The 23,277-nt window shown below is 47.8% G+C and overlaps 1 protein-coding gene across 1 annotated transcript; it reads right to left on the bottom strand.

Annotated features, from left to right (window-relative positions):
* Nucleotides 1-8,154: 8,154 nt before the first annotated feature.
* Nucleotides 8,155-20,992, bottom strand: LOC144508024 (uncharacterized). Its single transcript, XM_078235738.1, has 3 exons — nucleotides 20,464-20,992; nucleotides 13,358-13,574; nucleotides 8,155-8,935 (listed from the first exon to the last, which is right to left on the bottom strand). The coding sequence occupies exons 1-3, from the start codon at nucleotides 20,776-20,778 to the stop codon at nucleotides 8,898-8,900; spliced, it is 570 nt and encodes a 189-aa protein (XP_078091864.1). The 5' UTR covers nucleotides 20,779-20,992; the 3' UTR covers nucleotides 8,155-8,897.
* Between the last annotated feature and the right edge of the window lie 2,285 nt (nucleotides 20,993-23,277).

Here is a 23,277-nt window from a genome sequence, read left to right as displayed (position 1 = left end):
CCCCCCACACACACACACACCGAGAAATTTTAAACATTTTCTGTGTTCATAGATTATGCAAAGACTTACAGAAAAACAGCATGCTCTGAGATTGACAACCTCTTAGCAATGGGTAGATGAATGGGAGATGGCATTTAATATAGAGAAAGGTAAGCAGATTGCATACTGGTGAAGAGGAAATATGATTACAGTGCAGCAGGGAAAGGATTTATCGTGGCTTGTTAATTAGATACTTAAAATGTCAAATTGTAGGACTGTAATTGCCAAGTAGTATCAAATATTGGTATATAAATAGCTGCACACAGTAGCGGTGAGAGAGAGAAGGCTGTACTAATGCTATGTAAAGGATAACATTTACCCCGCTCAATTTTGAGGAGATCACTGCTTGTAATATTTATACTAGTCGTGTTCAACAAGTTGCATTTATATAGTTTCTTTACTGTAGTAATGAATCTCGAGGCAGTTCACAGGAGTGACAAAAAAAACAAGAATTGAAACTGAGCTACATACAGAGATATGAGGAGAGATTACCTTAAAGCTTGGTCAAAGAGGAAGGTTTAAGGTGGAGAGACAAGTAAAGATGTGGAGAGTTGGGGTGTGGGTTTGTACTCCAGCGCTTGGGCTCCTTAAAGCCAAACTTTTGTTACCTCTCTTAATATCTCATGTTGTTTGTTGTCAATTTGATCGCTCCTGTGGACCATCCTGGGATGGTTCTTACGTTAAAGATGCTATATAAAAGCAACAAAAACAGAAAATGCTGGAAAATCTCAACAGGTCTGACAGCATCTGTGGAGCGAGAATAGAGCCAACGTTTCAAGCCAGGATGACCCTTTGGTTCTATTGTGACCACTGATGCTGCCAGACCTGCTGAGTTTGTCTAGCATTTTCTGTTTTTTTTCAGATTACAGCATTCGCAGTATTTTACCTTTAGCTATATAAAAGCAACTTGTTCTACATGGCTACTGGAACAATTACAAGCAGTGATCTCCAAAAAATAATGAAAGGGGTAAATGCTAGTGTAGCCGCCTTTTGTGGTGTGTGCCTCTAATCCCAGTGTTGTAGGGTTGTATGAGTTTACAGGGATAGGAAGGGGACTTCAGTATAACACTAATGTCCATGTGGACTATGTACTTGTTATGAGCAGAATAAAAGATATCAAGAACATTTGGGACTTAGACAAATGGCTTAATGGTGATTTGAATGTGGATAAATGTACAGTGCAGGCATGCAGGGCAAGGAGCAGGAAGCATCTGCACAGTGCATGGGTTACAAAAGTAAAAAACTCATCATTTATTGCAGTCAAATCAAAACTGTTATCAACAAAAGCTAATTGAACACCATGTACTCAGCAAGGGTCTTGGTTTCATCCCCTTACATCCCCACCTCAATCAATTCCAGGCTCAGCACAATGCTGAACTCTTATCCATTGCCTTTGTCTCCATGCTCACTTCTTTGGGCAGGGAGTTCTCCCCCCAAATTCAACAGATCCTTTTACCTGCCTCCAGTGTTCTCCCTCTGCCTGGACCCCTCACTATGAACTCTTACCTGCTCTTGATCTTTTTGTTAAGAACTATCGGCTGTCTTAATTTCTCTGCCCTTCTAACCTACTCCAACTCTCTTGAAATTGCTGCACTTCATCCTCTTGGGTCCAACCCTGACTTTGTTATCTGACCCCTACCTGGCTGTCAGCCCTTCCTGCTCCCTCCCCAAGGACCATGACCCCACCACCAAATATCAAGCCATTGTTTTGACGTCTGTCACTGACTTAATCTTCTCCGGATAGCTCCCTTCTGCAGCTTCTGAACTCTTAGTCCCACAACCCCGCACAGCCCACTTCTACCACCTGTCCAAAAAAACACAAAAAGGATTATCCTGGAAGACCCCTTGTGTCAGCCTATTACTGCCCCACAAAACTCATATCTTCCTATCTTGACTCCATCATTCTCCCCTTGTCCATCTCTTCCCACTTACATTCACAATTCCTCTGGTGCCTTACATCATATCAATAATTTCCAATTCTCTGGCCATAACCATCTCCTCTTCATTATGGATGCCCAATCCCTATACGCCTCCAACCCTCACCAGGAGGGTCTGAGGTCTCTGCTTCTCCCATGAGTCAGAGGCTTGAACAATCCCATCTTCCACCACTCTCCTCCACCTGGCTGAACTTGTTCTCTCATTGAGCAGTTTCCCCTTTAACTTGACTCATTTCCTGCAAATAAAAGCTGTTGCTATGGCTACCTGTTGCTATGGCTACCAGTTATGCCTGTCTTTTTGTGGGGTGTGGAACATTGCTTGTTCCAGTCCTACTCAGGCCCCCTCCCAGAGCTCTGTCTCCAGCACATCGATGATGGTATCGATGCCGCTTCATGTTCTCACCTGGACTGGAAAAATGATCAGTTTTGCTCCTAATTTCCACCCTCTCTCTCACCTTCACATGGTCCATCTCCAACATTTCCCTTCATTCCTTGACTTCTCTGTCTCCATTTCTGGTGAAAGACTGACCACCAATATTCATTACAAACCCGCCAACTCCCACAAATATCTCAACTCCAACTCCTCACACCCTATTTCCCAACTTCCTGTAAGGACTCCATCCCATTCTCCCAGTTCGTCCACCTCTGTCACGTCTGTTCCAATGATGTCATCATCAAAAATGGTGCTTCTGACATGTCTACTTTTTTTTCCGAACTGAGGGATCCCTTTCTTCTCAATTTTCACCCATCAGTCTCCTTATTCAAAGCCTCATCCTCCACCATTTCTGCCAACTCCAGCATGATGCCACCATGAAACACATCTTCCCCTCACACCCCGTTGTCAGCATTCCGCAGGAACCTCTCCCTCCATAACACCCTGGTCCACTCCTCCATCACACCCAACTCCTCATCCCCTTCCCACGGCACCTTCTTTACAATTGCAGAAGGATTAACACCTGCCCCTTTACCTTCTCCCTCCTCACCGCTCAAGACCCCAAGCACTCCTTTCAGGTTGAAGTGTTTCACTTGAACCACTTCAATTTGGTCCACTGTATTTGCTGCTCCCAATGCAATCTCCTCTACAATGGGAAAACTAAATGTAGACTGGGTGACCACTTTGTGGACTACTTTCGCTCAGTCCGCAAGCATGATCCCAACCTTCCTGTTGCTTGCCATTTCAACTTGGCACCTGTTTTTATGCCCACATGTCCATCCTTGGCCTGCTGAGATGTTCCAGTGAAGCCCAGCACAAAGTGAGGGAACCTTAGGCACTTTACAGCCTTCTGGATTCAACAACATAAGCCGGTGAACTTTGTCCTCCATTTTCACCCTTTTTACTAATCCAAGAAAATGTTTCTTTGTCCCAATAAAACCCTCCCTCCTCCCCCACAAGGCCATCTGTCATTTATTCTTTTATTTTGCTTTCACAGAGTGCTGACCTTTGTTCTGCTATAAACACATTGTGCTATCTTATATTTATGCTGCTATGAGTATCTTCTTTAGTCCTTAACACAGCCATTAACACTTCCTTTGTGTTGTGCTTAGAACATCTTTTTACAATCTCTCCTAGCTCATAGCTATCCCAGACCTTTTACTCTGCTCCAGTTGCTCCACCCCCTCTTAAACAATATAAAATCCATCACATTTATCCCTATCTTTAGCTCTAAAGAAGTCATACAAACTCCAAACATTAATTCTGTTCTTTTAAGTTCTGAGTTTATGCAGCATTTTCTGTCTTTAGAGATCAAATTGTCTAACTTGCCATTAACTCCATAGACTTGAAGGTTTCTATCAGGTCACTTGAGCATTTTACTTTGTGTTGTGAAGTCATTTAGATGTTTTGGTTTACACTGTGACCGGTATGCTGGATTCTCATGTGCAAGTCCAAAACATTACTGCTCGATGTCCTGGTGGATACTGGACTCCGCTGTGGGGATCTCACACACCACTATTAGATAAACTGCTGCAGTGTGGAGTTCCTCATAGGAATCCAGAGTACTACTGCCAAATGTCTTGATAGACGCTGGGGTCCCCTATGGTGTAAAAGGTCTTAACCCATACTTTTTCCATCTTCCACTTTCACCATTTTTCCTCCCAAGACCAGATGGACTGACTCGCCTTTTGGTTCTTCCGCTCCCTCCACTCACATCTCCCCCCTCTGCTCCCCCCCCCCCCCCCCCCCCCACCCCCGGATCTGCCCAATGGCTCCCACTGCTGAGTACAGTAGTGGTTTAGGTCCAATTTCAACTCAAAGAATGGTTATAGCACAGAAGGAGACCATTTGGTCCCCGGTATCTGTGCCAGCTCTCTGTAGCAGCTACTCAATTTGTCCCATTCCCCACCTTTTTTTTGTATCTCTGCAAACGTTTTTTCTCCAGGTGCTTATCCAATTTCCTTTGAAAGCCACAATTGAATCTGCCCCCGCTGATGGCAAGTTAGACAATTCGATCTCTCAAAACACTCTCAGCCACTGCATTCCAGAACCTAACCACTCACTATATAATAAAGTGTTACAATCCCCATAGAGACTGAATTTCCAGTGACTGGAAGAATCACACGACGGTTTCAAGTTCTAAGACTTTTACTGTGTTATGGATAGGGTGGGGGGAGGGTGTTAATTTCAACAGGACTAATTTCTCCTTTGGATTGGTTTCCCCCTTTATATCAGTTTTGGTTTGATCCAATTTTCTATTAATAATCCCAGAGCAAACCTGAGGAGATGGGATGAACTCAAAGGGTTAGTTTATTTGTACGCATTTGAATGCGGGAAGGGGGTAACAATGTAAAAGAGGGATAGAGAAAAGATTTACAGTGCAGAGATCGCAGAGGAAAGGAATATTGTTTCACGTGGGCTAGAGTCCAGAATCAAAGTTCTTCATGGAGGTCAACAGACTGAAACCAATGAATCAGTTTCATTTTTTTGTACCTTTTGGTACTTTATTCCCATTCAAAAATCCAATTTGGTCCAATCAGAATCTCCACATGAGAGACAAAACAGATCCAAGCTGACAAGACGTACATCCCATCTTGGGCTCGATCAAACAAGATCCAAGCTGACAGGATGAGGCATTGCAGCCCTTCCCGGGCTTGATCTGATGCTTCATCTTCACCCAAATGGCCAAGATGGTTTTGAAAGATTGCATCAGGTGAAGCCTCAGTTTAACCTCATTGGCCAAGACCAGATATTACACTTGAACTTAGCCAAAAGGCTGAGAAGCCAGTGGTGTTTGCACAGTGAGATAGGCACATAAAGGTGAATCTGGCCAAAGCAGTGTAGGTGGACCCAAGGGATTCAACCTGGTCAGAGCCCCTTTGTTATGGTGCTGCTGGTTAGATGGTAAAATGGAAGACTGAGTTTGTAGTACAGCAAGACAATATAACTGATTACACAAGTTAGACATCCATGGCACATGACTCCCATCTCTCCACATTGTCTTTGACAAGGGTTGTGTATCCCTCATCTGGGCCCCTGAGATTGTTAAATGTCTCAAACATTCAAAATTGAAAGGAAGATTGCGGGGCCCTTTTTCCTGGGAGACGAATAGACTCTGGCCAACCTGGGTTATGACATGCAGATGGCCTATGTATAGTTCTCTTCTGAGATAATGCGGTGCAAGTTTCATCTATAATTCCAGATGGCTCCTTTTGCTCGGGGGTCAAAGGCAGCTGTAGATTCAGCCATTTTAAAAGATCTTTGTTCAGTTTTTAAAATTTTAACAATAGCCATGAGGATATCAAAATCTATTTGATAAAAAATATAAAGAGTGAGATCTTAGTCCCCTCACAACTGTAACAAACAAATTATAAGTTCTATTGACTAATCACTATCTAGCAGGCAACTTGTACTTTAAAGTTACCCCAGTTAACTTTAAAAATTACCAGGAGTATCCTGCACCAGTTATAGTTTACACTGTCCCTTATGTGAATACATTATTCTCCAGAAACCAGTCCCAAGTTATCCTCAGCTCCTGAGAGCTACTTTCTTTTCTCTTTCCCAGCCAGGAATCTTCTAGAATCTTGACTTTCACTGTGAGCGTTACACTGGAGATTTTTTTCTCTCTAACCCAAGCAAGGCAAATCTTCCAGCCTCCTTTAAATCCTCACAAATTTGATCCTTCAGTCTGAGCACCAGCTGCGACCCACATTGCATACTGAACAATATGGTCAGCATTTTCTTTGCTTCAGATGTTAAACTAGCTTCCCCTATATCCTGCTCTCTCTCCAAGATTCTTGTGGACTGACTTGTTTCTGCAGGTTCAGTGATATCTTAAAATCCCTGTAACTTGATGCTACACTACCTCTCTATGCAGTCTTATCCAAAATTCATCTCCATGGCAACATGAATTACATGGCCCTTGTATCCAAGCTAATTAACTTTCCTCTAGCATCTTAACTCCCTTCAAACTTGGAATTAATTAGACATTTTAAAATATAACCATTAATAAAACCTGACATTCCTAATACCTCCCTGTGAAATTTGGAGATTAGCATTCTATCCACAGTCAACACAAATGCTCTTGCCATTATCTACAGGTGTGAACATTATTTTGCTTTCTCAGCAAGTCTCTTGACTTGGGCCACCCTTGTCTCTATAGCAATCAAGAGGTTTGTTGTCAAGCAGAATGCAAAGCAGCGGTGGTGGTGGTGTAGTGGTATTGTCACTGCACTAGTAATCCAGAGACCCAGGGTGATGCTCTGGGGACCCGGGTTGAAATTCCACCCCGGCAGATAGTGAATTTTGAATTCAATAAAAATCTAGATTTAAAGGTGTAATGATGACCATTGTCAATTGTCGGAAAAACCCATCTGGTTCACAAACATCCTTTAGGGCAGGAAATCTGCCGTCCTTACCCAAGCTGGCCCATATGTGACTCCAGACCCACAGCAATGTGGTTGACTCTTAACTGCCCTCTGAAATGGCCCAGCAAACCACTCAGTTCAAGGGCAACTAGGGGTGGGCAATAAATGCTGGCCAGCCAGCAACGCCCATATCTGCTGAATGAATTTTTAAAAAAACCATGACCCCTCCCCCCATTCCTCTATTTTGCCTTAAATTCAAGAGGCAGTTCGTGCAAACCAGCTTCCCATCCATTGACTCCGTCTACACTTTCCGTTGCCTAGGCAAAGCAGCCAGCATAATCAAGGACCCCACGCACCCCGGACATTCTCTCTTCCACTTCTTCCGTCGGGAAAAAGATACAAAAGTCTGAGGTCACATACCAACCGACTCAAGAACAGCTTCTTCCCTGCTGCTGTCAGACTTTTGAATGAATCTACTTTGCATTAAGTTGATCTTTCTCTACACCCTAGCTATGACTGTAACACTACATTCTGCACTCTCTTGTTTCCTTCTCTATGAACGGTATGCTTTGTATAGCACGCAAGAAACAATATTTTTCACTGTATGCTAATACATGTAACAATAATAAATCAAATCAGTTCCAAGATATCAGGATCTTATAAACTTTGTATTTGTAGCAGGTTTTTCACAGTGCTTTTGATTCTTTGGCAATTCGCCTTTCTTGTTATTTTCTGGTTCTCAACCCTTCCCCAATAGAAACAGTTTCTCTCTATTTACTCCGTCTAGACCCCTCCTGATTTTGAATACTTTGATCAAATCTCCTCTTGGCCATCTCCTCTTGTGCTCCCCTCTCCCATGTGCCACCCTTATGATTTGCTTCCAACACCTGCCGCAGTGACCATTAGTCACAATACTGCGGTAGAGCAAAGGAGACAATTTAAATCACTGCGCCCACGCATTTGTCCCTGAGCCCCATCCCTCAAATCAAACCTCTCCTTTGAATTGATAGTGTCTTATTGTCTCATTTATATCTTTGTTTAGCAGTAGACATTGATGACTGCTGGCTCCTGCTCCCAGGCTGGGGGTGTTATTTCTCCTGCAGCGAGAGAAAGCTGAATTAAAATGCACAGTCAAAGCCCTTTAGATTAATGACTGTAGCTCTAGTGATGTTAATTCAGCTTCATCACACTCAGGCTCGGCAGCAATCAAACCTGCATCCCGAGCGTCTCTGTGGTGAGCTGGCCCTCGGTTTGTTCAGCCTGTGAATCATCTGCCTCTTTTATACTCAGACACTGTGACTCAGCAGACAAATCACTGACTCTGCCTCCTTTTGGGTAGCAAGGAATCTAAAATAAGACAGTTCTGCTGCCTCAATGGCTCAGTGAATTAAATACGTTTATTTGTCATGTTTCGTGAGCTATATGTACCAGGACGATCCCACACTTTGCCTTCAGCTAAATTAGCCCCAGTCAATCTGTACTTGAGAAGGAGCAGACACACATTCCATGCTCCTGATCACTGTTCAGTGTGAGAGGCAGGGAAGTGCACATGTTTGACCCGACTGCCGAAATACTTGTTGCTGAACTTTGCTCACGTGAAGAACAGCCAATTGGACTCCATGCAGGAGGCTTAATCAATCATCACAGCTTTTAGGTGCTGCTAAACAGGGCGGCACGGTAGCGCAGTGGTTAGCACTGCTGCTTCACAGCTCCAGGGTTCTGGGTTCGATTCCCGGCTCGGGTCACTGTCTGTGTGGAGTTTGCGCGTTCTCCTCCTGTCTGCGTGGGTTTCCTCCGGGTGCTCCGGTTTCCTCCCACAGTCCAAAGATGTGCGGGTTAGGTTGATTGACCAGGTTAAAAATTGCCCCTTAGAATCCTAAAATGCGTAGGTTAGAGGGATTAGCGGATAAATATGTGGGGGTAGGGCCTGGGTGGGATTGTGGTTGGTGCAGACTCGATGGGCCGAATGGCCTCCTTCTGCACTGTAGGGTTTCTATGATTTCTATGATAAACAAGGTTCTTTGCATTTACCGTCAAGACAAATCAGCATACGTGAGCAAAGCCCCTGCCACTGGCTGTGATATCTACCAGTGCACCGTGCCTGTAGCAACTCAGCCAAGGTTACATAAAGGAGTAGAGTGTCACAAGGGAAGGAGTTGCTGTAAAAAAAAACAAGCAGTAACATTGTGAGATTGTAATCACTACCAAGCCCCCCATCCAAGTCACTCACCATCCTGACTTAGGGCACATGTCACAGTGTTGGGCAAACATTATTGCATGGCATCATTATGAGGACGCCATCATTAAAGGAGGGTGAGAATTAAATACTTTCCCAGGTACCTGGAGAAATTCCTAATCTTCCCAAAACACCATGGGTGGGATTTTCCAGCTGCGCTTGCCCCAAGGCCGGAAGATCCTGCCCAAAGTTAATGGACCTTTGCATAGCACTGTCCCGCCTGCTACGATTCCCATGGCGGGCGGGGCAGGGAAATTTCGTCCCATGCGTTTTTTACATCCATTTAAATAGACAGATTGTTTTAGGTTAATGTCCCATCCAATCAATGCAGCAACAATGCAGCACTCCCTCAATACTGCACTAGAGTATCAGCCTCGATTAGATGTTTAGTTGATGTGGGATTTGAACTCACAACCTTCTATTGGGGATGGGAGGGAGTGAGACTTTTACCAAGCTGATACTTTGACTCCAAAATTCGGCTCCATAGCACTCTCCGGTTTGCTGCTATGGGCGCTGACTTGGGACTGAAATGACATACACAATGCCCACACACACTTCCAACACGTGCACGGGCTGTCACCATTGTGGGGACCTCAGGAGTTTGCACTGGAGCTACGCAGAGTAGCCAGATCGTAACGTTAGCATGTAAAGTGAGTGACACCAGCCCTGCCATTTTGGACCTTGCCACTCTAGCCAATGCCCTCTCTTAAACACACACAGCTGAACATTTGTCCAGCAGCAGCAAGAATCCCCAAGCAATGTTCTTTAAAAGGATCATTAACTTGCTGATTCAACTCTACAGCCTCTGAGCTTGTGGAAGTGCTTGGTGATTTGAAGTGTTAGTGAAAGGTGAAGTCTGCAAGGGTGGCGCTGCACTTGAAGAACTTACAGCAAAGGAAATAGGAACAGAGCCAGCTCCACCGTTCAATATGAGCACAGCAGGTCCAATTGTGGCCTTAACTCCATTTCCTGAAGTCCTTGGTGTGACAGCAATTTCCCTCAGAGTGGGAGGTGGCACAGAGGCAGAAAGTGAGCAGTTAAGCTGCTCGCAGAGGGAATGTGGAAAGGAGCCTCAGCTGAAAGTCTTATCCACCTTGAAACTTTCAGGAATATTTTTCCTCCCTCCACCTTAGTCGAGAATGGCGTGTGTATTTTATGCACTTTACAGAGGAGGTACTTCCAAAAATCTGCCAACTATCTGAACGAGAGTGATGTCTTCAGCAGGGGAAGGACAGAGTTCCCAGAGAGTGATCGATTCAGCAGGAGAAGGACGGAGCTCCCAGAGAGTGATCGATTCAGCAGAAGGACAGAGCTCCCAGAGAGTGATCGATTCAGCAGGGGAAGGACAGAGCTCCCAGAGAGTGATCGATTCAGCAGAGGAAGGACAGAGCTCCCAGAGAGTGATCGATTCAGCAGAAGGACAGAGCTCCCAGAAAGTGATCGATTCAGCAGGGGAAGGACAGAGCTCCCAGAGAGTGATCGATTCAGCAGAAGGACAGAGCTCCCAGAGAGTGATAGATTCAGCAGAAGGACAGAGCTCCCAGAGAGTGATCGATTCAGCAGAAGGACAGAGCTCCCAGAGAGTGATCGATTCAGCAGAAGGACAGAGCTCCCAGAGAGTGATAGATTCAGCAGAAGGACAGAGCTCCCAGAGAGTGATCGATTCAGCAGAAGGACAGAGCTCCCAGAGAGTGATCGATTCAGCAGGGGAAGGGCAGAGCCCCCAGTGGCTGTACTGGTGACCGTGACCCAGAATTTCTCCACATCAGGATCCCATCAATTGGAACAGGGAACCATCCGCTGCTACATAACACAGGCTCTGTCAGAAAACGGGATTTAACTGTTCCATCTGAATAGAGAGAAACAGGCGGGCTAAATCCAGGATAGTGCAGGTTACCATCAACTCCACAAATATTTTGTTTATTCTTTCATAGGATGTGAGCGTCACTGGCAGGGCCAGCATTTGGTGCCCATCCCTAATGACCCATTTCAGAGGGCAGTTAAGAGTCAACCACATTGCTGTGGGTCTGGAGTCACATGTAGGCCAGTCTAGATAAGGATGGCAAATTCCCTTCCCTAAAGGATATTAGTGAACAAGATGGATTTTTTAGAACAATTGACAATGGTTTCATGGTTATCATTAGACTTTTAATTCCAGTTTTTTTTTTTCCTTTATTATTGAATTCAAACTCTGCCATCTGCCACGGCGGGATTTGAACCCAGGTTCCCAGAGAATTACCCTGTGTCTCTGGATTACTAACCAGCGACAATACCACTACACCACCGCCTCCCCAGATGTGGCTTTACAGATGCTGCTTCTTGATGCTGATGTGTGCCACAGTCACAAAGGTGACCGCTCACTTTGCAGTAGGTGTGCAACTGTACTGGTGATGCCCGCAATCCCGGCATGAGTCACAATGCTTTAATTCTGACCAGCTTGCTGTTCCCTCAATCAGCAACTTATCAAATCAGAGAGTGGTTGCTGGGTGACGATGTTTAACAGCTGGCTCAACCCAATTATAAGAGGCCACATTACAGGCAGTGAGGGTTACGCTGCCACGTGAAGCATTATAGAGTATACTGACTGGGTGATGGAGCAATAGCTCCGTTTACCGGACCAATCTGGAAGCCATGTACCCTATTGGCCAGAGTGAGTATTCCAATCGGTAGTGATCTGTTATATTCTCCACAGAGCTCTTCCCAACGGGAATACAGTGAGCAGCTCAAGAAGAGGAAAAGAAAGACAGGAGGCAGCCAATTATTCTAATTCCAGTTGGGTTTTCCTCGATTGCTTCATTCAGTTATGGTTTTCATTAATATAAACCCAAATCCCTGGTTTTACAACAGTCCAACCTGGCCACAATGCTGAAATAAAAACTACCACAAAGCAAGCATTTCATCCCAACTTTACCTAACAAACTATCCTGTACAAATGCTTACTAATCAGCCTTGTTCATTCCCTTTGCGATTGTCCAGCAGGTTCCTGTACCTGGCCTAGTGCCGATAGGCAGTGCTGCCCCACTGGCTGCACAATAGCTGGTGGAAGGACGGTGGGGAAGATGGAGGTGACTTTGCAGCTGTTCCTCAGTCAACTCTGGGCCTTGGGAGCCTCGCCTCGGTCTGCAGCAGCACAGCATGGTGGCAGCAGTCTGGACCGGCTGCCATGCGACAGCAGGGGCACTGGCACAGTGCTGGTGTTGAGAACAGAATGCTGCCAATATCACTTCCTGAGGCGGCATCCCACCAATCATGGTGGTCTGCTGGAGCCCAGAGTGTTGGGCTGCTGTGAGAGTCTGAACGTCTCTTTGAGCTGCTGTCCATAACCGCGATGGCTGCAGTCTGAGCCTGCACTGCAGAGCCAGGTGTTGGGCAGCCCTGTGCTGCATTGGGAAGCGAGAGGTTGACGATCAGGAGCTGTATAGTGGTCAGGTCCCCCCGGTGCTCAGGGAATTGGTCACCAATCAGGAAGAATGGACTCCAGGTTTTGTTGCAAAGCCCTGTGCTGTTAATCTGGAATCCTGCTTGTTTATTCACAGTGACTGCAGGCTTTGTGACAGACCTGCCAATTCACCAAGCGTCCGTGTGTGCGCAACCTATACGCTGTTCGCTACCCCATCGAGTTCCTCTCCTGAGACCTCGGCAGCACAATTCATGTGGGACTGTGCCCTCCAGAACCTGTGCTATCCTCATCCCTTCCCTTGCTGCAGGCCACTCGTGCCCAGTGTCTCACTACATGCAGATCCTGCCTCTCTGCTCTCCTCTTAACATTCACACAGTGCCAGTGTCTGAGCTGGTGGCTGCCTGTAGGAGATCACAGTAAGAGTTTTAACAACACCAGGTTAAAGTCCAACAGGTTTATTTGGTAGCAAATGCCATTAGCTTTCGGAGCGCTGCTCCTTCGTCAGATGTGTATTTTTTAACCTGTGCCTAATGCTCCCTCCACTCACATTGTCTGTATCTTTAAGATCTGATTAGCTGTAAAGATTCGCATTCTAATCAGTATTCTGTAACTTGATTTTGTGTCTCTGTGCCCTGTTTGAGAGCAGATTTCCACTCCATCTGATGAAGGAGCAGCACTCCCAAAGCTAATGGTATTTGCTACCAAATAAACCTGTTGGACTTTAACCTGGTGTTGTTAAAACTCTTACTGTGTTCACCCCAGTCCAACGCCGGCATCTCCACATCATGTAGGAGATCAGCCATTGGGTTTCTTCTTTCCCAGCTCCTGCTCCCTCACACTTCAGGTTATTGCAACAATTATTGACCAGGTACTTGTCTTTTTAAAGGTTAAAGACACAAGGGGTTTGGGGATAGGGGAAAGGGGAAGAAAGCAAGAGATACACACTTAACCCATCTGCAGTTTGTAAATCACAGGATGGAAGGAAGTGGGATGTGAGAAGGTAGATTAAGCAGGAACATGCTGCCGTTGTCCTTTGCTTTGAGCCCTGGCATGGCCACACCAATGTTACCAGCACCGTCTTCTCCATGAGGATGAGAGCACACTGCCACGCCTGTCCCCTGCCAGGTAGCTGCTGCTGTCTCTGCTTATGGGCCACCACATCCTGTAAGAGAAAGAGCACAGTCAGTGATTGTGACGCAATGTGTTTGGGTGATATCGGCCCAGCTGCTCTATCCCAGTCCATGTACCTCACAAGAGCCTGAACCATTCTAAAGTCTTTGCTTCTTCTGACACTCTATAACCTAGATGTGGAGATGCTGGTGTTGGACTGGGGTGTTTCCACTCCATCTGACGAAGGAGCAGCGCTCCGAAAGCTAATGGCATTTGCTACCAAATAAACCTGTTGGACTTTAACCTGGTGTTGTTCAAACTCTTACTCTATAACCTAAGCAGCCCTCCAGCACTCGAGTTAACTCACCTCATCTCACTTTTCAAACGTGGTTGTTGTCCTTCATTATGAGTCTTTACCATTCATTTACAAGTAATGAAAAGAAGAAGTTGCAGGCACCTCCTTTTCCTCCACTGGTCTCTCCTTTACTGCAGGATGAAAGGCTGGGAGAAATGGAACACACGAGAGTAGATGTTCTCTTTGATTCCTGACGTGTACCCGGTGATTGACAAACCAGAGTGCTGGAAACACTAGATAAAAAGTGATCACATTTAAATTGCCTTCAACAAACATTCCATCTTGATAGTGGAAGTTAAGTAGATTTAAATTGCAGTTTGCTGAAGAACAATGTATTTTTCCAAGAGCTATTGACTTTAATACAAAAATAATTGGGAATGAAATATTATTATAAAGGTCATCCTGCAGCAAGTAGTGATGTCTGCTGGGAAATTGATTAATACTGTCTGAATTAATTATGTTGATTAAGAAGTCTAAACAGCCACTGGAAAGCAGAGGACATCATCTGCCCCTTTCCGGCCAACATTCAAATATAGATCTCGGGAGTAAACAGAGTCATAGAGTCATAGAGGCCCAACTTATCCATGCTGCCCTTTTTTTTAAACCCATAAGCTAATCCCAATTGCCCGCATTTGGCCCATATCCCTCTATATCCATCGTACCCATGTAACTGTCAAAATGCTTTTTAAAAGACAAAATTGTACCCGCCTCTACTACTACCTCTGGCAGCTTGTTCCAGACACTCACCACCCTCTGTGTGAAAAACAATGCCCCTCTGGACACTTTTGTATCTTTCCCCTCTCACTTTAAACTTATGCTCTCTAGTTTTAGACTCCCCTACCTTTGGGAAAAGATATTGACTATCTAGCTGATCTGTGCCCCTCATTATTTTATAGAGCTCAATAAGATCACCCCTCAGCCTTCTACGCTCCAGAGAAAAAAGTCCCAGTCTACCCAGCCTCTCCTTATAACTCAACCATCAAGTCCCAGTAGCATCCTAGTAAATCTCTTCTTTCTAGTTTAATAATATCCTTTCTATAATAGGGTGACCAGAATTACACACAGTATTCCAAGTGTGGCCTTACCAATGTCTTGTACAACTTCAACAAGACGTCCCAACTCCTGTATTCAATGTTCTGACCGATGAAACCAAGCATGCCGAATGCCTTCTTCACCACTCTGTCCACCTGTGACTCCACTTTCAAGGAGCTATGAACCTGTACCCCTAGATCTCTTTGTTCTGTAACTCTCCCCAATGCCCTCCCATGAACTGAGTAAGTCCTGCCCTGGTTCAATCTACCAAAATGCATCACCTCGCATTTGTCTAAATTAAACTCCATCTGCCATTCGTCAGCCCACTGGCCCAATTGATCAAGATCCCGTTGCAATCGGAGATAACTTTCTTCACTGTCCACTATGCCACCAATCTTGGTATCATCGGCAAACTTACTAACCATGCCTCCTATATTCTCATCCAAATCATTAATATAAATGACAAATAACAGTGGGCCCAGCACTGATCCCTGAGGCACACCGCTGGTCACAGGCTTCCAGTTGGAAAAACAACCGTCTACAACCACCCTCTGGCTTCTGTCAAGAAGCCAATTTTGTATCCATTTAGATCCTCACCCTGGATCCTGTGAGATTTAACCTTATGCAACAACCTAGCATATGGTACCTTGTCAAAGGCCTTGCTAAAGTCCATGTAGACAACATCAACTACACTGCCCTCATCTACCTTCTTGGTTACCCCTTCAAAATGGACAGTATTTGCCTTGACTTATTCCATTGCTCAGATACCAGTCACCTGCAGACCCAGCTGGCTTGGGACCTGTGCCATTTCTAACATTTGGCAACACCCATTAGGAAGAGCAGACCCTCACTCAGTGCCTTCAGATTCAAACCCTGGCGGATGTGATTGCATTAAGAAGTCTCACAACACCAGGTTAAAGTCCAACAGGTTTATTTGGCAGCACAAGCTTTTGGAGTCTCAGTCTTCATCAGGTGAGTGAGGACTTGTGTTCACAAACAGGTCATATACAGATACAAACTCAATTTACAAGATAATGGTTGGAATGCGAGTCTTTACAGGTAATCAAGTCTTAAAGGTACAGACAATGTGAGTGGAGAGAGGGTTAAGCACAGGTTAAAGAGATGTGTATTGTCTCCAGCCAGGACAGTTAGTGAGATTTTGCAAGCCCAGGCAAGTCGTGGGGGTTACAGATAGTGTGACATGAGCCCAAGATCCTGGTTGAGGACGTCCTCATGTGTGCGGAACTTGGCTATCAGTTTCTGCTCGTTCTGCCGCCTTGGAGAACGCTTACCCAAAGATCAGAGGCTGAATGCCCATGACTGCTGAAGTGTTCCCCAACAGGAAGGGAACACTCTTGCCTGGTGATTGTCGAACGGTGTTCATTCATCCGTTGTCGTAGCGTCTGCATGATCTCCCCAATGTACTATGCCTCGGGACATCCTTTCCTGCAGCGTATCAGGTAGACAACGTTGGCCGAGTCGCAAGATTATGTACCGTGTACCTGGTGGATGGTGTTCTCACGTGAGATGATGGCATCCGTGTCGATGATCCAGCACATCTTGTGTGGCAGGGTTGTGTGGTGTCGTGGTCACTGTTCTCCTGAAGGCTGGGTAGTTCGCTGTGGACAATGGTCTGTTTGAGGTTGTGCAGTTGTTTGAAGGCAAGAAGTGGGGGTGTGGGGATGGTCTTGGCAAGATGTTCGTCTTCATCTATGACATGTTGAAGGCTCCGGAGAAGATGTCATAGCTTCTCTGCTCCAGGGATGTACTGGATAATGAAGGGCATTCTGTCCGCCGTGTCCCGTGTTTGTCTTCTGAGGAGGATGTGACGGGACAATGTTCAAAGAGAAGTTCCACAGGAACAGTGGATGCTTCTCCCCACCCACCCCACCAAGGGGCTGAACTTGGAGCACTGTTTTTTTCATATATACACTTACTGTGCACTTAATTCTCTGCTAACACTTTCAATTATTGACGCACTTCATGATGCTCAGTTAATGAGCCATAGGCTGTAGGAAATATTTTTCTCCCTGTTCAGACGGGACCAATACAATTTAACACTTGACCGTGTTTGACCCAGGGCAAAAACGGATGTTTTGCATGAGACGAAATTTGAGGCAGAAGTTGACCATGTAAATCTTCACTGCAACAAAAACAATCAACCTCTGAGGGAAACGCAGGAAGAGTTTGAGAACGGTTTATTTAAGCTAATAAGCAGCAAGAAGACAATTCTCATTCCCAGCTCCAGGGGACTCAGTCTGACATTCCGTCTTTGTAAAGTCCTGAATGACTGAGACTCCAATCAAATTATTGAATATAGGAACCAATGGAGTTTGTTCTTCCAAAATCCCAGGAACTTACAAACTCTACACTGAGGTGAGGAGAAATTCCTTCACCCAGAGGATGGTGAATGTGTGGAATTCACTCCCACAGCAAGTATCTGAGGCCAAAATGTTAACTGATTCCAAGAAGAAATTAGATATAACTCTTGGTGCTAAAGGGATCAAGGGATATCGGGGGAAGGGGGGGATCAGGATACAGAATTCGATGATCAGCTATGATTAAAATGAATGGCGGAGCAGGCTCGAAGGGCCGAATGGCCTCCTCCTGCTCCTAGTTTTGATGTTACTATGTATTGACAAGAATATCTCCACTATTTATGAAATAAAAATAACTCATTACTCATTTTTATGTGCAAGGATTCCAGCTTATCAAGCCAAAGCTTGTCAGTGTGAGTGATTGCTTCCCTCACCATCAAACACTTCGAACTCAGACTCAGGTTTGACGCAAAGTAAAGCACCCTCTGTGCTGCCTGATTAAACCACTCAGGATGGATAAAGCACCAGTAAGAGACCGAGATAAGCTTCCCCTCCCCGCTACTGTCCAGTCGAAAATTTCCATGAAAAGCACGATACAGGCAGGATACAGGATAAAGTTCCCTCCACACTGATCTAATAAACACTCCCAGGGCAGTTATAGCAGGAACGAGTGACAGAGTAAAGTCCCACCAAATGCTCCCAGGTTTGATGCAGAGTAAAACTCCCTCTGTACTGTCACAGAGACAACACAAATGAAGAGCATCAGAAACATTGTAAAAATTGGAAATTTGGTGAGCGCAGGGACTGGGTGAGGGCGGGGACTGGGTGAGGGCGGGGACTGGGTGAGGGCGGGGACTGGGTGAGGGCGGGGACTGGGACAGCGTGGGGACTGGGACAGCGCGGGGACTGGGACAGCGCGGGGACTGGGTGAGGGTGGGGACTGGGAGAGCGCGGGGACTGGGTGAGCGCGGGGACTGGGTGAGCGCGGGCATTGGGATAGCGCGGGGACTGGGTGAGCGTGGGCATTGGGATAGCGCGGGGACTGGGTGAGCGCGGGGACTGGGTGAGCGCGGACATTGGGATAGCGCGGGGACAGGGCGAGGGCGGGGGCGGGGACTGGGAGAGGGCGGGGACTGGGTGAGCGCGGGGACTGGGAGAGCGCAGGGACTGGGAGAGCGCGGGGACTGGGTGAGCGCGGGCATTGGGATAGCGTGGCGACTGGGCGAGGGCGGGGACTGGGAGAGGGCGGGGACTGGGTGAGGGCGGGGACTGGGTGAGGGCGGGGACTGGGTGAGGGTGGGGACAGGAACAGCGCGGGGACTGGGACAGCGCGGGGACTGGGTGAGCGCGGGCATTGGGATAGCGCGGGGACTGGGACAGCGCGGGGACTGGGAGAGCGCGGGGACTGGGTGAGCGCGGGCATTGGGATAGCGTGGCGACTGGGCGAGGCCGGGGACTGGGAGAGGGCGGGGACTGGGTGAGGGCGGGGACTGGGTGAGCGTGGGCATTGGGATAGCGTGGCGACTGGGCGAGGGCGGGGACTGGGAGAGGGTGGGGACTGGGTGAGCGTGGGCATTGGGATAGCGTGGCGACTGGGCGAGGGCGGGGACTGGGAGAGGGCGGGGACTGGGTGAGGGCGGGGACTGGGTGAGCGTGGGCATTGGGATAGCGCGGGGACTGGGCGAGGGCGGGGACTGGGCGAGGGCGGGGACTGGGAGAGGGTGGGAACTGGGAGAGGACGGGGACTGGGAGAGGGCGGGGACTGGGAGAGGGCGGGGACTGGGAGAGGGCGGGGACTGGGAGAGGGCGGGGACTGGGAGAGGACGGGGGCTGGGTGAGCGCGGGGACTGGGAGAGGGTGGGGACTGGGAGAGGACGGGGACTGGAAGAGGACGGGGACTGGGAGAGGACGGGGACTGGGAGAGGACGGGGACTGGGAGAGGACGGGGACTGGGAGAGGACGGGGACTGGGAGAGGACGGGGACTGGGAGAGGGTGGGGACTGGGAGAAGGCGGGGGCTGGGTGAGCGCGGGGACTGGGAGAGGGTGGGGACTGGGAGAAGGCGGGGACTGGGAGAGGACGGGGACTGGGAGAGGACGGGGACTGGGTGAGCGCGGGGACTGGGAGAGGACGGGGACTGGGAGAGGACGGGGACTGGGTGAGCGCGGGGACTGGGTGCAGAGACACATGGCTTTGTGTATCCAATACTTGCAGTGGTTCATGTTACCGGTAAATATTTAATCTACCAATAACTCAAACTAGATCAAGTCATTTTTTTAAAAATGTAATGAATTAAATGAAACAGGGGGGGGGCGATTCTCTCAAAAGTGCCGAATTGGCGGGAAAACTATTCTAAATCCAGGCAGTTCTGATAGTTCAACTTCACACTCGAATCTCCGCACTCTGTGCACTGCAGAGGTCCCAGTCGTGAATCTCATTAAAAACCCGGGGAGGGGGGCGGGGCCTATTCGCGCCGGAGTCTGACAGTCCTGGAACTCTGCGCGTGCGCAGTGGCCCCAATCTGTCAGTCTCCACGTTTGCTGGCCAGCTCGATCGCTAACCAGCCCAGGGACCCCCGCAGTGCTGCCCTTCCAGTCCCACGGCCCAATCGCGGCCCCCACAGCAAATCTCGGGCCAGGCCTGAGCCCCCCCGCCCCGGAGCACCCCAATGCACAGCCTACCCGCCCCCCCCCTCCCCCAGCAGTGGCGATCCCCCCATCCCCCCTCAGCGATCTCCCCATCGGGGTCAGACCCCTCTCCCCGGAGGCAGCCCCCCCCCGACAGACCATCCCCGACTCCCAGCCCACCCCAATCGCTGCCCTACCTTCATCCCAGACCGATCCCAATGCAGAGTGGCAGTGGGACCCCCCCACCCTCACTAATCACACCTAGGCCCTGCCCACAATAGGCCCCACCCCCTTTGCACTGCCTGATGCCTGATGGGCGGTGCCAAGGTGCCCCCTTGGACAGTGCCAGGGGCACAGGTTGGCACTGCCAGGGTGCCCATGCCCAGGGGGCACCACCCCCCCACTGCCTGATCCCCTGGGGAGCCCAAATTACCCACCTTCGTTCCGGCGGGGTCGCCCGCTCGCTCCCCGAATGTGGGGAGCTAGTCTGAACCGCGCCGGAATGAAGTACTCCTGGCAGAGTGGGAGATTCCATCGAGACCTGAAAGGTCCCGATAATTAACAAATCTACATATTTAAAATAGATGAAAAACAGATTTAAATGACTTACTGCCTTCCCGCCGGATTCCAGCGTGATCTGACCGGCGACTACTTGCCGGCTCTGAGAGATGCCCACGCCTTCCCGGCACATGCGCAAATCCCCGTTCAAGGCCGCAGACGTGGATCTCCCGGACGGCCCCATCAGAAAAGTGGTGGGCCGCAATGGGAGAATCGCGGTCAAGGTCAAACAGGATGGTCGTGTGGTTGGAGCATGCGGGAGTTTGTGAAAAGCATTGTGATTACAGTCAAGCGCATTTGCAGTAACTCCTGCATCTCGAGGAACCTCGGCTCCGAGTTGTTGAGTGGGGGTTTGAGGTGCAGACATTGTGGGGCATCAAGGACAGAGTGACGTACTTGGACACTTTGATTCAGGAGGCAGTCGCAACCGTTAGGTTTGGAAGTGATGCGGGCCTGGTCAGTAGTCATCGATAGGAGTGTGTGACTGGCAGTCAGGTAGATCGGGGGACCCTGTGGACATTGGTGGAGGAAGTGCAACCTTTGCCCTTATCCAACAGGTTTGAGGTTCTCATTGCCAGTGTGGATGAATGGAAAGTACGCAAGCAGCATGAGTAAACTGTGGCATAGGAATAGGGGATTTGAAAAGGGGTGTGATAGTCACAGGGATCAGCATAGTCAGGGGGATAGATACTGCTCTCTGCAGCCACATCAGGGAGTTCTGAAGGTTGTTTTGCCTGTCTGGTGTCAGGATTAATGACATTTCCTCGCAGCGGCAAAAGGACTTGGAGTGGGAGGAGGCAGATCCAGTTATCAGGAGATTACGACATAGCTAAACCACGGTGTAAGGCTCCACTGAGAGTTTAAGGAGCTACATTAATCAGCAGAACTTCACAGTAATAATCTCTGGATGTCTGCCTGAGTTATGCATGGGGTCAAACAAATCCGAGCTGATTTGTGGGATGCAGGTTTTGGTTCATAGGACACTGACACCAGGAGTGGGGGAGGAGGGAACTGCTTCCTTTGAGTGGGTTCCATGGAGATTGGACTGGAACCAAATGTCCTGGTGAATTTTATAACTAGGTCTGTAGATAGAGCCTTTAACTCAAAGTTAGGAGGGGAAGGGCTGAGATTTATAATCTAAAGAAAAAAGTCAAAGCTGGAGAACAATTTTTAAAAGTTGCTTAAAGTTTAATTATTATTGTTACAAGTAAGGCTTACATTAACACTGCAATGAAGTTACTGTTTCGGGTACACTGAGGGAGAATTTAACATGGCCAATGCGTCTAAGCAGCATGTCATTCGGACTGTGGGAGACCCCGTGTCTGCGTGGGTTTCCTCCGGGTGCTCCGGTTTCCTCCCACATTCTGAAAGACGTGCTGGTTAGGTGCATTGACTCAAACAGGCGCCGGACTGTGGTGACTAGAGGAATGTCACAGTAACTTCATTGCACTGTTAATATAAGCCTTACTTGCGACTAATAAATAAACTTTACTTTTAGAAACGTAGAAACATAGAAAAACTACAGCACAAACAGGCCCTTCGGCCCACAAGTTGTGCCGAACACATCCCTACCTTCTAGACCTACCTATAACCCTCCATCCTATTAAGCTCCATGTACTCATCCAGGAGTCTCTTAAAAGACCCTATTGAGTTCGCCTCCACCACTACTGACGGCAGCCAATTCCACTCGCCCACCACCCTCTGTGTGAAAAACTTACCCCTAACATCTCCCCTGTACCTACCCCCCAGCACCCTAAACCTGTGTCCTCTCGTAGCAGACATTTCTACCCTGGGAAAAAGCCTCTGAGAGTCCACCCGATCTATGCCTCTCAACATCTTATACACCTCTATTAGGTCTCCTCTCATCCTTCGTCTCTCCAAGGAGAAAAGACCGAGCTCCCTCAGCCTATCCTCATAAGGCATGCCACTCAATCCAGGCAACATCCTTGTAAATCTCCTCTGCACCCTTTCAATCTTTTCCACATCCTTCCTATAGTGAGGTGACCAGGACTGAGCACAGTACTCCAAGTGGGGTCTGACATAGAACTTACTAGACATAGTGGGTCCAATGAGAATGAGGAATCTAAAGTAACATTAATAAGTTACTGGGGAAATAAATGGGAGTAAAATAAGAATAGGAAGTGTGAGTAGGAATAGACCATTTGGTTCCTTGAGCCTGCTCTGCCATGCTATTAGATTGTGGCTAATCTACCTCCACATCCGATGTTTCCCAGTGTTATACATCCTCTCATATCTTTAATATCTAGAAATCTATCGATCTCTGTCCTGAACATACTCAATGACTGAGCCTCTACACACCCCGAGGAAGAGAGTTCCATAAATTCACCTCTCTCTGAGTGAAGAAACTCCTCTTGATCTCAGTCCTAAATGGCCTGCCCCTTATCCTGAGAGTGTGACCCTTGGTTCTAGACCACCCCCAGCCAAGGGAAACATTGGCACTTGTGTGGCGTGAATGTTATTTGCTACTTGTCAGTCCAAGCCTGGATACTGTCCAGGTTTTGCTGCATTTGGACATGGACTGCTTCAGTATCTGACGAGTTGTGAATGGTGCTGAACATTGTGCAGTCATCAGTGAACATCCCCATCTCTGACCTTGTGATGAAGAGGTCATTTTTATAACAGCTGAAGATGGTGGAGCCTTGGACACAACCCTGAGGAACTCCTGGAGCAATGTCCTAGGATTGAGATGATTGGCCTCCAAAAACCTCCAAAAACAAGTTGGTATGACACCAACTTGTGGAGACTTTTATCCCATTGACTTCAATCTTGCTCTGACTCCTTGATGTCACACTCAGTCAAACGCTGCCTTGATGTCAATGGATTGCTTGTCTTCTTCACCTGAGTG

This window comes from Mustelus asterias, chromosome 19, assembly GCF_964213995.1.
Source record: "Mustelus asterias chromosome 19, sMusAst1.hap1.1, whole genome shotgun sequence".
NCBI classification, from domain to species: domain Eukaryota; kingdom Metazoa; phylum Chordata; class Chondrichthyes; order Carcharhiniformes; family Triakidae; genus Mustelus; species Mustelus asterias.
The sequence above is the reverse complement of the archived record's forward strand: the minus strand, read 5'-3'. Positions and strand labels throughout refer to the sequence as shown.

Excerpts from the sequence above, each read along its gene's own strand:
- LOC144508024 (XM_078235738.1), bottom strand. The coding sequence starts at position 20,778 with ATGTCTGCACCTCAAACCCCCACTCAACAACTCGGAGCCGAGGTTCCT. Across the intron at positions 13,575-20,463 it reads TGGAATCCGGCGGGAAGGCA|GATGTGGTGGCCCATAAGCA; the intron begins GTAAGTCATTTA and ends TTTCTCTTACAG. Across the intron at positions 8,936-13,357 it reads ACAAACTGCAGATGGGTTAA|CAACTCCTTCCCTTGTGACA; the intron begins GTGTGTATCTCT and ends TTTTTTTTACAG.